Raw genomic sequence first — 15586 nt, forward strand, 5'->3', positions numbered from 1 at the left:
TATATATATATATATATAAAATTATAATAATAAAATTGTTGTTTGGGATCATACCCAATCGACCAGTTGTGACGTCACATATCGGTGCTCGCGCTCAGTCATCGAGCCACCGCTGCTGCTGCTGAGAGAAGTGAAGCTGATAACGTGAACTTCAGTCTTTATTTTGTGTTTTAAAACGTTATGGGATTAGTATGTCCAACATTTCACATCAGCATGGTCTATAGAACAAAAGAAGATGTTTTGAAGCCTTCGGAAATATATTGGACCTCCGCTGCAGACAGAGGTAATGTACACACCGGGTAACTGAATGAGAGCGTGCATAGCGAGCTAGTCCGCATTATTAACGGGATTAAAGCCGTCACAACATGGTGTTGCCAATGCGTAACCTGGCAACCGTATGTTCAATAATAGCTGTATGTTGAGGCGCAGATGTTCAGTTTGGCTAATTAGCTAGCGCGGCACCGTTTCATTGCGCTGTTTTGTTCAGTGATTTGGCTTTGGCTGATGCTTTAGCTTTAGCTAGCTTTGTCCTATGTCTCCCTCTTTTATCACTGGATGCGGAAAGGACAGAGATAAAGACTCAACCAACATCTACAAGACAGCGGCAGTTTTCAACATAGCTTGTGGATGTTGGTATAAGCTAAAATGCTCACAATTCAGTTACACATCCAGCTAATAAAGACATGTAACAGGCCAGCTGCAGCCACCCTTAAGATGATCCCTATTAAAACAGTACTGCATGCAGCTAACGTATGGCAGTTTGGACTGTCATCCATCGGTTCAGTTCTGACCGGTGGGGAAAATATTAGTATTGATAGTTTAGTACAGTTTTAATGACTAAAGCCTGAATAAATTACTTTTAACAGAATTGGGTCCTTTATAGACAATAATAATTTGTTATACTTTAAAGTACAGTAAACATTTTTATTCTTATATATATATATATATATATATATATATATATATATATATATATATATATATATATTATAATTATAGCATTTTACAGCAATACAACATTGTTAATTTTTTAAGCAATTTTGTGTGTCAGAATAGAAACATATTTTTTACATTTGGGCTGTGACTAATCAAATCAATTCACTTTATTGAAACTCAACCTTTTTTGAGTAATTGACCCCTGTCATATTTGGAACCATCCTCAAGGAACCAAAATTGGCTCATTGGTATCATTAATGTCTTTGTGACGACCAAATGCAATCGAGTTAAATTTACTACTACTATGTTAGTTACTTGTCCTATATTTAGTCATATCGTCAGTTATATTAAACATATTATCTTCTTCTTTTATGGGAACATGTCAAAATATACAAAAATTCATATTCTGATATTTTAATAAGGACCCCCAGGCATTATGTCAAGGACCACTAGGGGTCCATGGACCCCTGGTTGAGAAACACACACCATATACACAAGTGGAACAATAATTGAAAGTCTTGTGTGCATGATTCACCAACACTGCACTCAGGTATTGACAGACAATGCATAGTATACTTGTGCATAATATACAAAATAATACATATATTACTCAAGATAATGCACATATTATCTACAAGTGTTTGGAGTGGTAAATTAGTTGTAGAATGTTTCTCAATATGCATGTAGGCTCTTAGCAAATAGCAATGATTGCATTTTTTTTCTCTTATAGTTAACATCAAACAGAGCCGAGGTTCTCTGTTTTATAACTAGATAGCCATATAAAATAATGAATCTAGTCTTTGTGATGTAGATTTACATTATGTTTCCCTGAGTCACTGTCTTGCAGATTTTATTCTTGTTTCAGGCCTACAGTATGCCTGTTCCTCAAGGGTTTTACTGTATTTAGCATCATCAGTTTTGCTCTGCACCCTAGCATTGACAGTCAAAAAAGAACCAGGACAGATTCTTATACAGATCTTGACTATTCTGTTAAAAAGACAACCTTGGGACAGGTCAGATTCAAGTAATTTAGGCTACTTTTACAGAAGGCCCTCCTAATGGATGCAGCCAAAAAAATATTTTTGTCATGTCTAAAGCCATCGTAGCAAAGGAATCTCCCTTATGTCTGCAAACTTCTCTAGAGCCTTTCATTTCTGCTGTAACCCTGCATTTCCAACTAAATGAAGCCTTTTTTAAGTCTACAGATGTCTTGATTTTCAGTAAGGACCCAAGCTCACTGATGTGAGGTGTAGAGCTTCTCTGAGTGTGCTCAGTCCACTCTTGAGCATCAGGATGAGTGGAACAGGGGAGCAGACTGATATCTTGGCTGTCGGGAGCATGGTCCGGGAGCGATGGAGAGTGGTGAGTTCTTTTGAAGGAGCTGTATTTATGAGGACAAGACTTCAGGACTGTTCAAATACTCAACGTTAGTTTCGTAGACATGTTCTGATAGCTGTCAGAATCCTTTATGTAAACTTTTGCACAGCCAAGGAGTTTTTTTTTTCTTTTAAACTTAGTCAAACGATACACTGCAGGTGTGTTGAGCAGTGCTGACATCAGCACAGAAAACTGTACAGCACGCTGACAAATAGTCATGAGACACAGCATTATATTTCATGACAAAAGTGTTGTTTTGCTAGGACATTTTTTCAAAGGCAGTATTTCATGCCTGAACAGAAATGGGGATGTAACATTTGTTCTCCAACACAAGTTTGAAAGCTGTCTACTCAATTAGAGAAGGGGAAAAAAGATGTATACAGTATAATACCTAAGTTTGAGGTGTCTTTTTTTGGAAAAAATTATTATTTTTATTTAGCAGGCATTAAATTGATCAAAAATGACAGAGAAGACAATGTTATTTTTATTTCAAATAAATGCTGTACTTGTGAATGCTCCCTTTATAATATAATTTTTGTTTTGTTTGTTTCAGGATTTCTTTTTGTCATTCATTTCATATTTTTCTTTCCTGTCTAGTTGAAGAAGATTGGTGGGGGTGGTTTTGGCGAGATCTATGAAGTCCTGGACCAGGCGAACCAGGCCAATGTGGCTCTGAAAGTGGAGTCTGCCCAGCAGCCCAAACAGGTCCTGAAGATGGAAGTAGCAGTTTTGAAAAGACTTCAGGGTAAAGATGAAGACAGACATTTAAGGCCTATATTAAGCAAACATAAAAACACTATATTCTACTCTATTATGGGCAAAAACAGTATTACATTGCCAAAAATACAAATGGATTTGTATATAATTCACTATTTCTTTATTTTGACCTATTTTGTAGGTAAAGACCATGTTTGTCGTTTTGTTGGCTGTGGACGCAATGACCGCTTCAACTACGTGGTTATGGAGCTTCAGGTAGGGCGTCAGATGATTTATTCTTGTTTCTGAATTGATGGACGTTATTTCACACAGGTCATAGTAACATAACAACCCTGACTTCAGTCACCTGAAGTGATGTTTGTCCATTGAACTGCAGGGCAGGAACTTGGCAGACCTTCGACGCAACATGAGCCATGGCACATTCAGTGTCTCCACCACACTCAGGCTGGGTCGACAAATCTTGGAAGCCATCGAGAGCATCCACTCTGTGGGTTTCCTGCATCGAGACATCAAACCCGTAAGTCTGCTCTCTCTTTTAACATGGCCTTATTCTTCCTTTTTAGACTATATAAACTAATCATCAAACCTTTTCTATTTCAAACAGTCCAACTTCGCAATGGGCCGACTTTCCATTACATGCCGAACCTGTTATATGCTTGATTTTGGGTTGGCACGCCAGTTTACAAACTCATGTCAAGAAGTCCGTCCAGTGAGTAATCACAGATTTATTTTAAAGGTTATATTTATGAAACATTACTCTGTCTTTTTAAGAATGCTATTTTCATATAGTAGTGTTGCTTAAAGGGATAGTTCACACAAAAATTAAAATTCAGTTATCATTTACTCGCGTTCTATTTCTTCTGTAGAACACAAAAGCAGAAATTTCAAGTAATTACTGAAGAATTGCTCTTTTCTATTACAGTGATTGGGGATTGAAGCTTTCAATATTTAAAAAGGACATAAAAGAACCATAAAAGTTTTATAAAAGTGGCTCCACATGGCTCCTGCACTATATTACAGACCTTCTGAAGTCATACGGAAGCATTGGATGAGAAATAACCTAGAATTTCAGAGCTCATGAGAAAAGTAGTGATGTACGATTTGTGAACAAATAGGATTTTTTTCATTGAATCAGTTGACCTTGTTCACAAAACTGGTCTAAAAGATACTACTCAGACTCTTATGAATGAACCAAAAGGTGGATGTCAAGATTTTTAAGTGAACATTGACATAATTTTCAATGTCATCATTTTTGAGTGAACTATACCTGTAATGTATTTCTATATATTTACTTATGACTGCACAATCTCTTTATTGTCCAAAGCCACGACCAGTGGCAGGTTTCAGAGGGACCGTCCGTTATGCTTCAGTTAATGCGCACAAAAATAAGGTAACTTCTCTCTTTTTGCACACATTCTCAAGCCAATGGCGGATGCCGATCAGGTGTCTTTTACACAGCAGGTCATATTACTTATTCATATTTCACTAAAATGCACATCCTTCGTTTTCAAAGGAAATGGGTCGTCATGATGACCTCTGGTCGTTATTTTATATGCTTGTGGAGTTCATGGTGGGTCAGCTACCCTGGAGGAAAATCAAAGACAAAGTGAGTTCTGCTCAAATCATAATTTTCCATGAATAAGAGACTTTGCTGGTGTTCTTAATCCTGCTATCAATACAGGAACAGGTCGGAAATATGAAGGAGACGTACAACCATCGTCTCATGCTCAAGAGCCTCCCAGATGAGTTTAGCATTTTCCTCGACCATATCTCCAATCTGGACTATTACACTAAACCAGATTATCAGGTACTGAACTGAGCCATTTTTAGCAAAGATTTTTGTAAGCATACCCATTCACTAACATACTCTCATTGTGTTGCAGCTCCTGATGTCAGTCTTTGACAACAGTATGAAGAGCTACAATGTGGTGGAAAACGACCCGTATGACTGGGAGAGAACAGATTCAGAGGACACACTTAATGTTGGAACCCTGACAACCACAGCCCAGCAGTTGACCCGCCTCACACCTGCATATTTGGGGTAGATATCCAGCATATATGATGATTCAATAATGCATTGAGTCTCTATATAAACTGTTTGATGTCTACATGGTTAAATGAATGTTTCTTCCTAGCATGGCCAATGCCTCCGTGATCCCGGGCGATCTGCAGCGTGAGAACACAGAGGATGTCCTTCAGGGTGAACGCCTCAGTGAGGCTGATAATTGCGCCCCCATCCCAACGCAGCCTGCGCAGGGAGCGGATGTCTGGGAGGATATGGAGCACAGCCGTGACCGAAACCTCAACCATGTTCAGCCGCTAATCAGAAAGGTACTATTCAGACCATAGACTGTAAAAAAATATGGACGACGCACCTTCACTCTCTTCCATCGTAGAAAAGTGAAGCCGCCAGTGTCCCAATATGGCGCTGACATCTTATGCAGATTTGGGACCTGAGTCTGCACTGTAGTGAACTCGGGACCTGATTCTGCACAGTAGTGAGCATGAAGTGTTTTCCCCACACTCCTGCAGAATCGTTTACTACAGTTTACTGCAGAACAACTCATTATTTCGGTGTGAAATAAACTTTTATGGAAGTTTATTCATTTATGGAAATGTAGAAATTAAAGTTAAAGCTCCAGTCTTCTCCCGAAAAAAGTCTCAGTGACTACTTTGCTGAGAGAAGCTGTTGAAAACAGCTGTCAATTATGACGTCGCATCCCCATTTTTATAGCATCAAATAATGAACTAAAACAAAACTTATTTAAAAACGAACACTTGAACTTATATCAGCATGATAAAAACTACATAAAATGACAGAAACCATCTTTGGAAAAAATTATTTTAAGTGTAATTTAATTGTTTAGTTTTCCTCGCATTCCATTAAATTACATGGAGAGGGCGGGGTTTATGACCTATACTAGGACCAACCACCTGGGGGCAATCGAGATGCTTTTGTTTCACTTTTCAGGATTTGTGCGGCACACTTGATTCAGATGGAATGACTGCTAATCACTCCGTTATTTACACACCTGTAAACTTGTCATTCTGGCATTAAAATAGGCATTAAAATTTTTTTTTAGGGTTATTTATTTATTTATTTTTCTTTTGCTGGGGGTTTATATGAATGTGCAGTAGTTAACATTTGAAGTTGATCAAAACCTTTCATCAAAGTTGTCCTAAATCCTTCTTAGGACAACTTTGATGAACTTTTTTGATCCACTTCAAATGTTGACTACTGTATATCTGAAAGGAACTGACTGTCTTCAGAGTTTCAATGCCGTTTTCTTTTCCATTTTCCGCATTATATGAATGGTAACTGCTATATTTCTGCTTTTTGATTGGCACCACCTACTGTCAGAGAGTGGATTTGCATTTTCATTCAGCCCATCTGCCATTTTTCTTAAAAGGTTAGTTCAAAATTACGAAAAGTGTCAGAGACTGACATGGAATAGAAGAAATTGTTGAATAAAGTCATTATTTTTGCACACAAAAAGAATTCTCATTGCTTCATAAAATTAAGGTTGAACCAGTATAGTCACACAGACTATTTTAACAATGTCTTTACTACCTTTCTGGGCCTTGAAAGTGGCAATCGTGTTGCTGTCTGTGGGGGGATGTGAAAGCTCTCGGATTTAATAAAAAATATCATAATTTGTGTTCCAAAGATGAACAGGTTTGGAACAACAAGAAAGTGAGTAATTAATGACAGAATTTAATTTTTTGGTGAACTAACCTTTATTTATATAAAGTGCATAATCATTTATTAGGATGGAATGTGATGTTTATCATTTCATAAAAACTTTTTGTTTTTGTCAAAACTTGTATTATTTGAACTTTTACAGTTTAGGATATTACCTTATTCATTAGAAGAATTTAAAGAGTAGGTCTGTTATTGTTACTTATACCCTCCCCATCACCTTTTTCGCCGGTCTGAAGTTTGCAGGTTTGTATTTAATTCAGAGATAATCATGAGCTTGTGTTGCTGATCCAGGTGGCTAGTGAGGAGGAGCGAAGCAAAGAGGGCAACCAGAGCCCCAACAGCGGCTCCATCCAGGGCTCTCCCAGACGTGTGCGTTCAGAGACCTTGCTCATCGACCGTGTGGCTCCTCTGCTGAGAAGGATGCGCCATAGTCAGAGCATGGGGCTGGACAAGAGACTGACCCCCGAACCCAAACCCACCATTGAACGATTCCTTGAGGCCTAGTCAGTAAACAGAGTCTTAATGAACTTCTATTCTTATAAATGTGAACTGGTCACTAGAGACATCATAACCACTTTTCCTTCTTCATCTTATTAGTTTAGGCAAGCAGCGGCCAGGTCTGTCCCAAGACAGGTCCGTCTGTCGGGTCGAGCAGGGCTCTTTGGAGGATGAGGAGGGGGCAGCCAGTAGCGGTTACGTTGCCGTCAACCTCAGCCCCGTCCCTCAAGAGGGTGACTCACAGGAGTGGGTCCTAGTTGAGCTTGAGGGAGGTAGCGGTTCAGCTGGCTCTAAACCAGATGAGGAGGAACGCTCAGGGATCTCGCCACGCTCCTCCAGCCCCCTCGCCCTCCCTCGCACCTGGTCCGACCCCTTGCCTCAGCGTGCTAGCAGCCTGATTGGCTCAGCAGAATTCCACACAGGTGTCTGCCACACTGGACCTCCATTCGCCCGACTTCCAGGTTTGCCTGGCGTAATAGGCCTGTCTGGATTGAGAAGACTTCCCACAATACAGCCTGCGTCAGTGGTCCACCTCAGCAGGTCTCATCTTGAGCAGGTAAACAACTCATGCTATATTCTTAGTAGAAGAGTTTAAAATTCTAAACAAATAAGTTCATATTTTTGTGAGATATGATGTCAATTATACAACTTCTAAAATGTTTTTAACGTTTTTGAAAGAAGTCTCTTATGCTCACCAGGGCTGCATTTATTTAATAAAAAAATACTATAAAAACAATAATATTGTGAAATATTATTACAATAAAAAAGAAAACTGTTTTCTTTTTTAATATATTTTAAAAAGTAATTCATTCCTGTGATGGCCAAGCTGAATTTTCAGCAGCATTACTCCAGTCTTCAGTGTCACATGATCATTCAAATGCAGATTTAGTGCATTTCTTATTATTTATTATCAATGTTAAAAACATTTTTGCTGCTAATCATTTTTTTCAAGATTCTTTGATGTATAGAAAGTTCTAAAGAGCAGCATTTATTTGAAATAGAAATCTTTTGTAATATTATAAATGTATTTACTGTTACTTTTGATCAATTTAATGTGTCCTTGCTGACCAAAAGTATTAATTTCTTAAAAAAATAAAAAAAATAAAAAAAAAATAAAAAACTTGGGTTAAAAAAACCTATAATGTTAAAAAAAAAAATGTTTCATTGTGTGATGGAAACTGTAGCAGTGAGTAGTGATCGTTTATGGGTGCATTGCAGTAGTTTCACTGCAACATCACAGATTTTGGCCAGCAACTTGGATTTACACATTAACATCATCAGACCAAAAGTGAAGCTGACACAAACTCAGTAAATCTCACCAGGCAGTGTATGGTACACTAAGAAGAACAAATTTATAAGAGTATATCTCTGCAGGGCTCCATTAATAATGTCCTGTCTCTTAATGCTATTTCCTTCACAGTCATCCAGTGCAGTGCTACAGCCCATTCAGCCTCAGCAGAAGACAGGAGACAACTCTCAGCCTGACAATCCATCAGGCCCTGTGGAAAAAGAGCAGGACCATGGGTCAGCAATTTCACCCTCTAAACGCCCTAACAAGCCAGATGAAAACATTATCTCTGTCAAGGCTTCTGACAAGGATGTGGAGAGCGACTCGGGCTGTCCTGACGGCGGGCCTCCTTCAACCCCTAACCAGGGTGAGACGACTGGACACAGTGTTGACGCAGCTCCGGCATCACCTCGTGAACTTTCACCTCGTGAATTATCACCCCGAACCAGTCGCATCCCGGTTCGTGACCCAGACTCTCCGACCCGCAGGGGTTTTCCAGCACCGCTTTCCCCATCTCTGTCGCTGTCATGTGAGCACTTCCCCTCAGCATTGCTGCGTGACAAGTTCACCTTCCCCACCGGTTCTCGAGTATCAGACTGGCAGGTGGAGGAGCCGCTCTCTCTGTCTTCCTCTTCAGGACCTCTGTCGAGCAAGAGTAAAATACCAAGACCCATAAGCCCCACACTAGTACCGGACCAGCTGTCTTCTCGATTTATTCCTCGGCCACCACCAGGCAAACCACCCCTTCGCACAGGTGGCGAGAACAGGTGAGAAAAGCAAGAATTGCAAAATTAGTATTTTCATAATGTAGCAAGTTCCTATTACACTGTATTAAGTTGTCCTCATGGGCTGCACGCAAAAAACCACACAAACAAATGAGACAGTTTTGTAGTCCATGAAATCTCTTTATGTGCTGGTCCGTTTTAGATAATCAAGTGTGACCAATGTAGTCCAGTTGATTAGGGCCCTATGATTTCTGTGATGCAGAAACGCAGATAGATTCACGGAATTCAGTCATAAAAACAGAATTTACTGTATAACGCGGAATATCATAGAATTTGTAAAATTTTTGATGAATAAATCAAAAGTAGGTCAGTACATTTAAATCAAATCGCGATATAGACTAGTGTCTGTGAATATTAAAATGCAAAAAGACTATTTAAATATTTATCCTGCAGAACGCGTCTCTATGTGAATGAATGGCGCAGACACGCAGTTTCATTTCCCACACACACTGAGGCACGCATGACTCTCACAGTGTTTTCAGCCTCTGTCACCTCACTATATAAGGACATGAATGCATAAACTAAATATCCAGAGCTGCTTTGAGAGTCTCACTCAATGAGCATTTTAGCATTTTGAGAAAAGCTAATGTCATATCATAAACACACAGAAATAGATACTCAAACGTCTTCACGGAAACCCGTCAAAATAAACGTTCTGTTTAACTTAAAGGAATTGTGAGAGAAATATATTACTGTTGTACAGTAGAATTTGTCTCAATGAAATACTATGACTAATAATAATTTATATATTTTTTTTTATTAAAAATATATATATATAAATTATATTATTAAAACTTTTTTTTAAAGAATTATCACAATTTTTCTTCCAAGTTTTGTGCAGCAAAGTGCATCACTTTGTTTGACAAAAAAGGTTTTTTTTATGTCATATGATTAAAACATAAATTAAACTAATGTTTTATGCCTTTGTTTGATTGCCAGAAAAATTAAAATACACAACACAAAATTTCTTAAAAAAAAAAAAAAAAAAAAACCTTCATAGAAAAGTTTTTTTTAAATTAATATATTTTGTTGTTTTTATGAATTCAATTAATTAGACATGCTTTTTTGTTTATTAAAATTTAATTGAATCCAGAGAACTTAAAACAGGAAACACAGAATTTGGTCAAAATAAAACGAAATTTGAGAGGGGAAAAAAACCAAAACATATTTCATAGGGCCCTAAAAAAATGTAACTTTTAATACATTGTTGTTAAATTGTATAAGTTTCATGATTTCAATGAATTAGACATGCTTTTTGATTTAACCATTAAAATTAAAATGGAGTCCAAAAAAATTAAAACTGAAAAAACAGAATCCAGAAAAATTTTAAATGGAAAAAAAACAGAATTAGGAAAAAAATAAAATGGAATTTGAGGATTTCATAGGGCCCTAGTTGATGGACAAAAGACTCTTATAAACTCAAATGACTGGAATACTAGTCTAATTCAGCCTGAGAAACAGTCATGTGAAATTCTTTCATATGGAAGCTAAATGAACATCACCTTAAGCTGTTACAGCATACATCTAAATAATTGATGTGATATTGAATGTTTCAGACGCAGACGCTACCGCATTCGAGCTAGCAGCACCGGTGACACGGACCTCTTGGACAACCTCACACAGCTCATGCAGGAGCGAGGTGGGCTGGGCGTCAGCTCCTCTCGTTACCAGCGCACCACCGCCTCCTCTCTGCAGCGCTCGCTAAGCTCCTCCCCTTCCCGTTTTGAGGGGGGTCAGAGCCCGTCACCAAGTAGCTGCTCAGCCTCCCCGCCTCCTCGAATCAGTGACGTGCGAGTAAATCACGGGACAGGGTTCTGCACCAGAGTCAGAGCAGGAAGTCCTGAGAGCAAAACCACAACCAAAACGAGCAAATAAAGAGAAAAGCACGTAATGAATGGCGTGAGTTGTCAGTAATTTGACAACCTGTTCCAGAAGTAGCTTTTAACGTCACACGATGAAGCCTGATGAACTGAAGCCTTTTTACAAGTGGTGTTTTGATAAGTAGAGCGATAAAGGACCGGGTATTTGCCGGTTGGTTGTGATTACTTGAAAGCATCGTGTTTTTGACATTTTAGGAAAACATGAAATATTAACATGCTGAACTTTTCAGTGACGCTGTGTGACTTTGTCCTAAAAACGTGCCCATTGCATTTCATCGCAGTTATTTTTATTTATTTATTTTAAACTTTATATAGTTTGTGCCATATATTTTTTTTGTTTTTGCTATCTTTTTAATGTTTTTTTGTCGTTGCACATTTTACTTTACATACCTAACGTATGTCAGATTTTAAACACTATTTGTCACTATCAGTGAGAATGTTTGAAATGTGAAAACAGTGGGGCTGCACTTAGTAACTCATTGTATTCTGTCAAACAGATGCACGTTTTAAGTTTCGTAGGCACTCTAACATTACATTTTCTATCATTTTTTTTTTGTTTTTTAATCATGGGTCAAAGCGTTTAATCTTAAATGCTCATTTCAACCCATAACCATTTATACAAGGTGATATCATTCATGTATAGGTACATCTGGTCCGAGCAAGCATGTGTATATATGTATTTCAGGGAATGTATGTACTGTAAACTGTATCATCTATAGAATGTATTTATTTATTTATTGGATGTGGTTACATACATGACAATGTAGCTTTATGACTTGCTACTGAGTGAATTCGCCATCACATTAAGGGTCAGCAACCTTGCAAATGCCAAGTATAATCTCTTCCATGCCTGCAATATCATACTAACAGTCCCTGTAAATAGTTATATCAGTAAGAAACTTACCAATATATTTCAGCGAAACACTATACCGACCCTTAAAGGAACTCTTGATTCAAACACTATAGTCCCATTCCCCTATTACTTGAATACATCTGCAAGATGTCTGTTTGATAAGATGGCTGCTTATGCCAAGATGCTTCTGCGGATTTTGGGATTGAATTCTGTCATGGTATATATCGAAAGGAGTGTGAGACCCTTGCGGATGTACGAAGAAAGGGATTGTAGCTACATCATTATCACGACTTTATTGTGTGCTGTGCAGCTAGAATAGTTGTTTTGTTCTGGATAGTCTGTTTTGTCCTCTGGAAGTACTTTTACTTTAAAAAGCATCAGTATAGGCCCACAACTGCGGAACGGCGGATGTTCTATTATCTTGAGAATTGTACATAATCAACTGTATATAGATATAAATATATTAAGAAAAAGAAATCCCACCTCATGCTTCATGTACTGTATTTTGCTAACAAACATATTTCAATCATGCAAAAAAAGTTACCATGTTGGAATGTATATGTATTCATATTAATGGAATAAATAAGTACTCTTAAGTACAAAATGCTTGATGTTGTGATGACATTATACTGTCATTACTTTAATAAACAAAATTCAGTGTTTCATAGTTTATTTAGACAAAGCTTACAAAAAAATGTGTTGCATAAACACTAGAAATACAGTATGACATTATATATACTTTAAATGTATCAGTAATAACAAGCAGGAATCTGTTTTTTCATCATTTAAAACATTTCATGTATCTAAACCAATCATGTTCTATGTAAGTGCTGCATAGTAACAAAAATCCTGTCTGTGATTAACAAATTGCTAATTCACTTAAACCTTTGGTAGTCTGATATTTCCACTGCAAACTCTTATAATTGGCAACAGAGCAAAATTGTTGTGCTGCGTGAATTGGCCTTAAAGGTGCAGTGTGTAAATTTTAGTGCCATCTTGCAGTGAGGCTGCGAATTGAAAGGACAAAAATGTCTTCGTCTGAAACAGCAGAGAGAAGCAAGTCAAGCAAATGCGCTCTGTAGAGCAGTTTGTCCGTTTAGGGATACTGTAGATAGAAACGTGATGCCGCAAAATGGACCCGCGGTGTATGTAGATAGAAATGGCTCTTTCTAAGGTAATAAAAACATAACGGTTCATTATGCAACATCTTTATACACCACTGAAAACATAGTTATGTATATTATATTGCATTTCTGTCAATGGATCCTCCTAAAATGTACACATTGGGTCTCATTCATGAAACATTCGTAAATATACGAGTAAATATGTGAGTGATTTGCGCGTAAACAGACTTTCCCGAAAACTCTCCTCCTGATTCACAAATACTTCGTAAACGTCAGAAGTGATAGTGAAATGTGTGTGTGTGTGTGTTAATGAATTCCAATCAGTCGTGAATGGGACGCGCGTGCACGTTCATTCTCAATTGCCATAAATCCCGCCCATTAAATCCGACTGACAACTATATATGGGCATCATTTTATGACACCAAATTAAGGATTTTGGCCATTTTATAGGAAACAAGTTCCATAGTTTGCCCAGCCCTATTGAAATCAATTCATTATTTGATTAAAGTGCTCCGTTTGCAGATGCTATAGGTGCGTTCACGCGGCCTCGTAATTCCTGTAGTTACAAGATTCTAGCTTGTAAAAAGCGTTCACGTCCTCGTAGAGTTCGTAATTAGTTTGTAAGCTGGGAGTTTTCTGAAAGCTCCCACATGTAACATGTGGCCACTATACCACCTGACCGCTGTAGATTGATTTATTAGGCGTTGATAGTGGTGCCATGGAAACGCATAATTTCCAGTCCAAGGACCAAAAGGACGTGAACAGCTCCGAATATAACGTCATTTCAAGAGAGCGGTAAATACAAGGTGACGTGAACGCAGCTTATTACTGGCTCTCACAACAAAAGTAAAAAGAAAAAACGTATGTGACTATATATAATATTTTTTTCAAAATGCTGTAAATATGTACCTTATTAAGGTGAATTAAAATGCAGCCTTATTAATGAGCAAAACGTTCGGATGTTAAACGCACTATTTACGCGTGGCTGGGAGCAGGTGTAGATTTCTTTCGTACCAACTAACATTTGGAAAATACGAACATTTTAATGAATCCGAAAATTTACGCCAGAACCACTTTACACACGATTTACACAAAAATTCGTTCTGCTCTTGTTTCATGAATGAGACCCATTGCACCTTTAAGATGGGATAGGAAAAAGCATTTTACTATGGGAAACAATAAACACTTTGCTTTTAACAGTGAACAAATCAAACATAGGATGAACACAAGCATAAGAAACCATGGTACCTAATTATGTTTAATATTTGTAAATGACTCAAACTCATTTTATCTTTATGAGTCGAAACCATACTGTGAACCTTAGTGCCACTCTTTAAGCAATAGGAACAAAGAACATGATGCATTCTGCAATATTCTCCTGGACTGAAACGTGGCAATGTGTCGTTCTCCAGTGCTAAGCGTACAGTATGTAATACTCTGCATATATCATGGCTCACTCCATCATGCTCTTTACAAAGAATTCAATTCCCTGTCTCTGCATCTGGGCAAATACTCTAGAACAGAGGAGCTGTTTGTCTGGGATCGTCTGGCAGCACACTGATGGAATCCTCTGCTTTTCCACACAACATACACAACATTGTGTATTCCTGAAAAAAATAACAATATATAAACAATAAAATAAAAATTCCCTTTAAAAAAACTAAAACTAAGCAAATCATCTTAAAGGGTTAGTTCACCCAAAAATGAAAATTCTGTCATTTATTACTTACCCTCATGCCGTTCCACACCTGTAAGACCTTCATTCATCTTCAGAACACAAATTAAGATATTTAATATTTAAGATATTATACTCTGTGAGGCCTCCATAGGGAGCAATGACACTTCCTCTCCCAAGATCCATAAAGGTACTGAAAACATATTTAAATCAGTTCATGTGAGTACAGTGGTTCAATATTAATATTATAAAGCGATGAGAATATTTTTGGAGCGCAAAAAAAAAAAAAAAAAAACTACTTATGTAGTGATAGCGGATTTCAAAACAATGCTTCAGGAAGCATCGGATCATAAAAGAATCCGCTGTTCGGAGTGCCAAAGTCACGTGATTTCAGCCGTTGGCAGTTTGACACGCGATCTGAATCATGATTCGACACACTGATTCATTTGTGCTCCGAATCTTCCTGAAGCAGTGTTTTGAAATCAGCCATCACTAAATAAAGCATTATTTTGTTTTTTTGGCGCTCCAAAAATATTCTCGTCACTTTATAATATTAATATTGAACCACTGTACTCACATGAACTGATTTAAATAATGTTTTTAGTACCTTTATGGATCTTGAGAGAGGAAATTTCATTGCTCCCTATGGAGTCCTCACTGAGCCATCGGATTTCAACTAAAATATCTTAATTTGTGTTCCGAAGATGAATGAAGGTTTTATGGGTGTGGAACGGCATGAGGGTAAGTAAT

General features: G+C 37.7%; 2 protein-coding genes across 2 annotated transcripts in view; one reads left to right on the plus strand and one right to left on the minus strand.

Moving 5' to 3' along the window:
- Positions 1-106: 106 nt before the first annotated feature.
- Positions 107-12539, plus strand: ttbk2b (tau tubulin kinase 2b). Its single transcript, XM_067383830.1, has 15 exons — positions 107-283; positions 2158-2298; positions 2911-3058; positions 3212-3285; positions 3407-3547; positions 3635-3739; positions 4355-4420; positions 4544-4636; positions 4712-4837; positions 4914-5071; positions 5166-5361; positions 7025-7236; positions 7331-7787; positions 8652-9286; positions 10861-12539. Exons 2-15 carry the CDS (start codon positions 2230-2232, stop codon positions 11177-11179), a joined length of 2799 nt encoding a protein of 932 aa, XP_067239931.1. The 5' UTR covers positions 107-283; positions 2158-2229; the 3' UTR covers positions 11180-12539.
- A 143-nt stretch (positions 12540-12682) lies between these two features.
- churc1 (churchill domain containing 1) overlaps positions 12683-15586 on the minus strand; it is a 5703-nt gene continuing 2799 nt past the window's right edge. Inside the window, exon 4 of the mRNA XM_067383831.1 lies at positions 12683-14768. Within this exon, the coding sequence (XP_067239932.1) occupies positions 14676-14768 (93 nt within the window). The 3' untranslated portion in view covers positions 12683-14675. The remainder of the gene's footprint in view (positions 14769-15586) is intronic.

This window comes from Chanodichthys erythropterus, chromosome 4 (genome assembly GCF_024489055.1).
Source record: "Chanodichthys erythropterus isolate Z2021 chromosome 4, ASM2448905v1, whole genome shotgun sequence".
NCBI lineage: Eukaryota > Metazoa > Chordata > Actinopteri > Cypriniformes > Xenocyprididae > Chanodichthys > Chanodichthys erythropterus.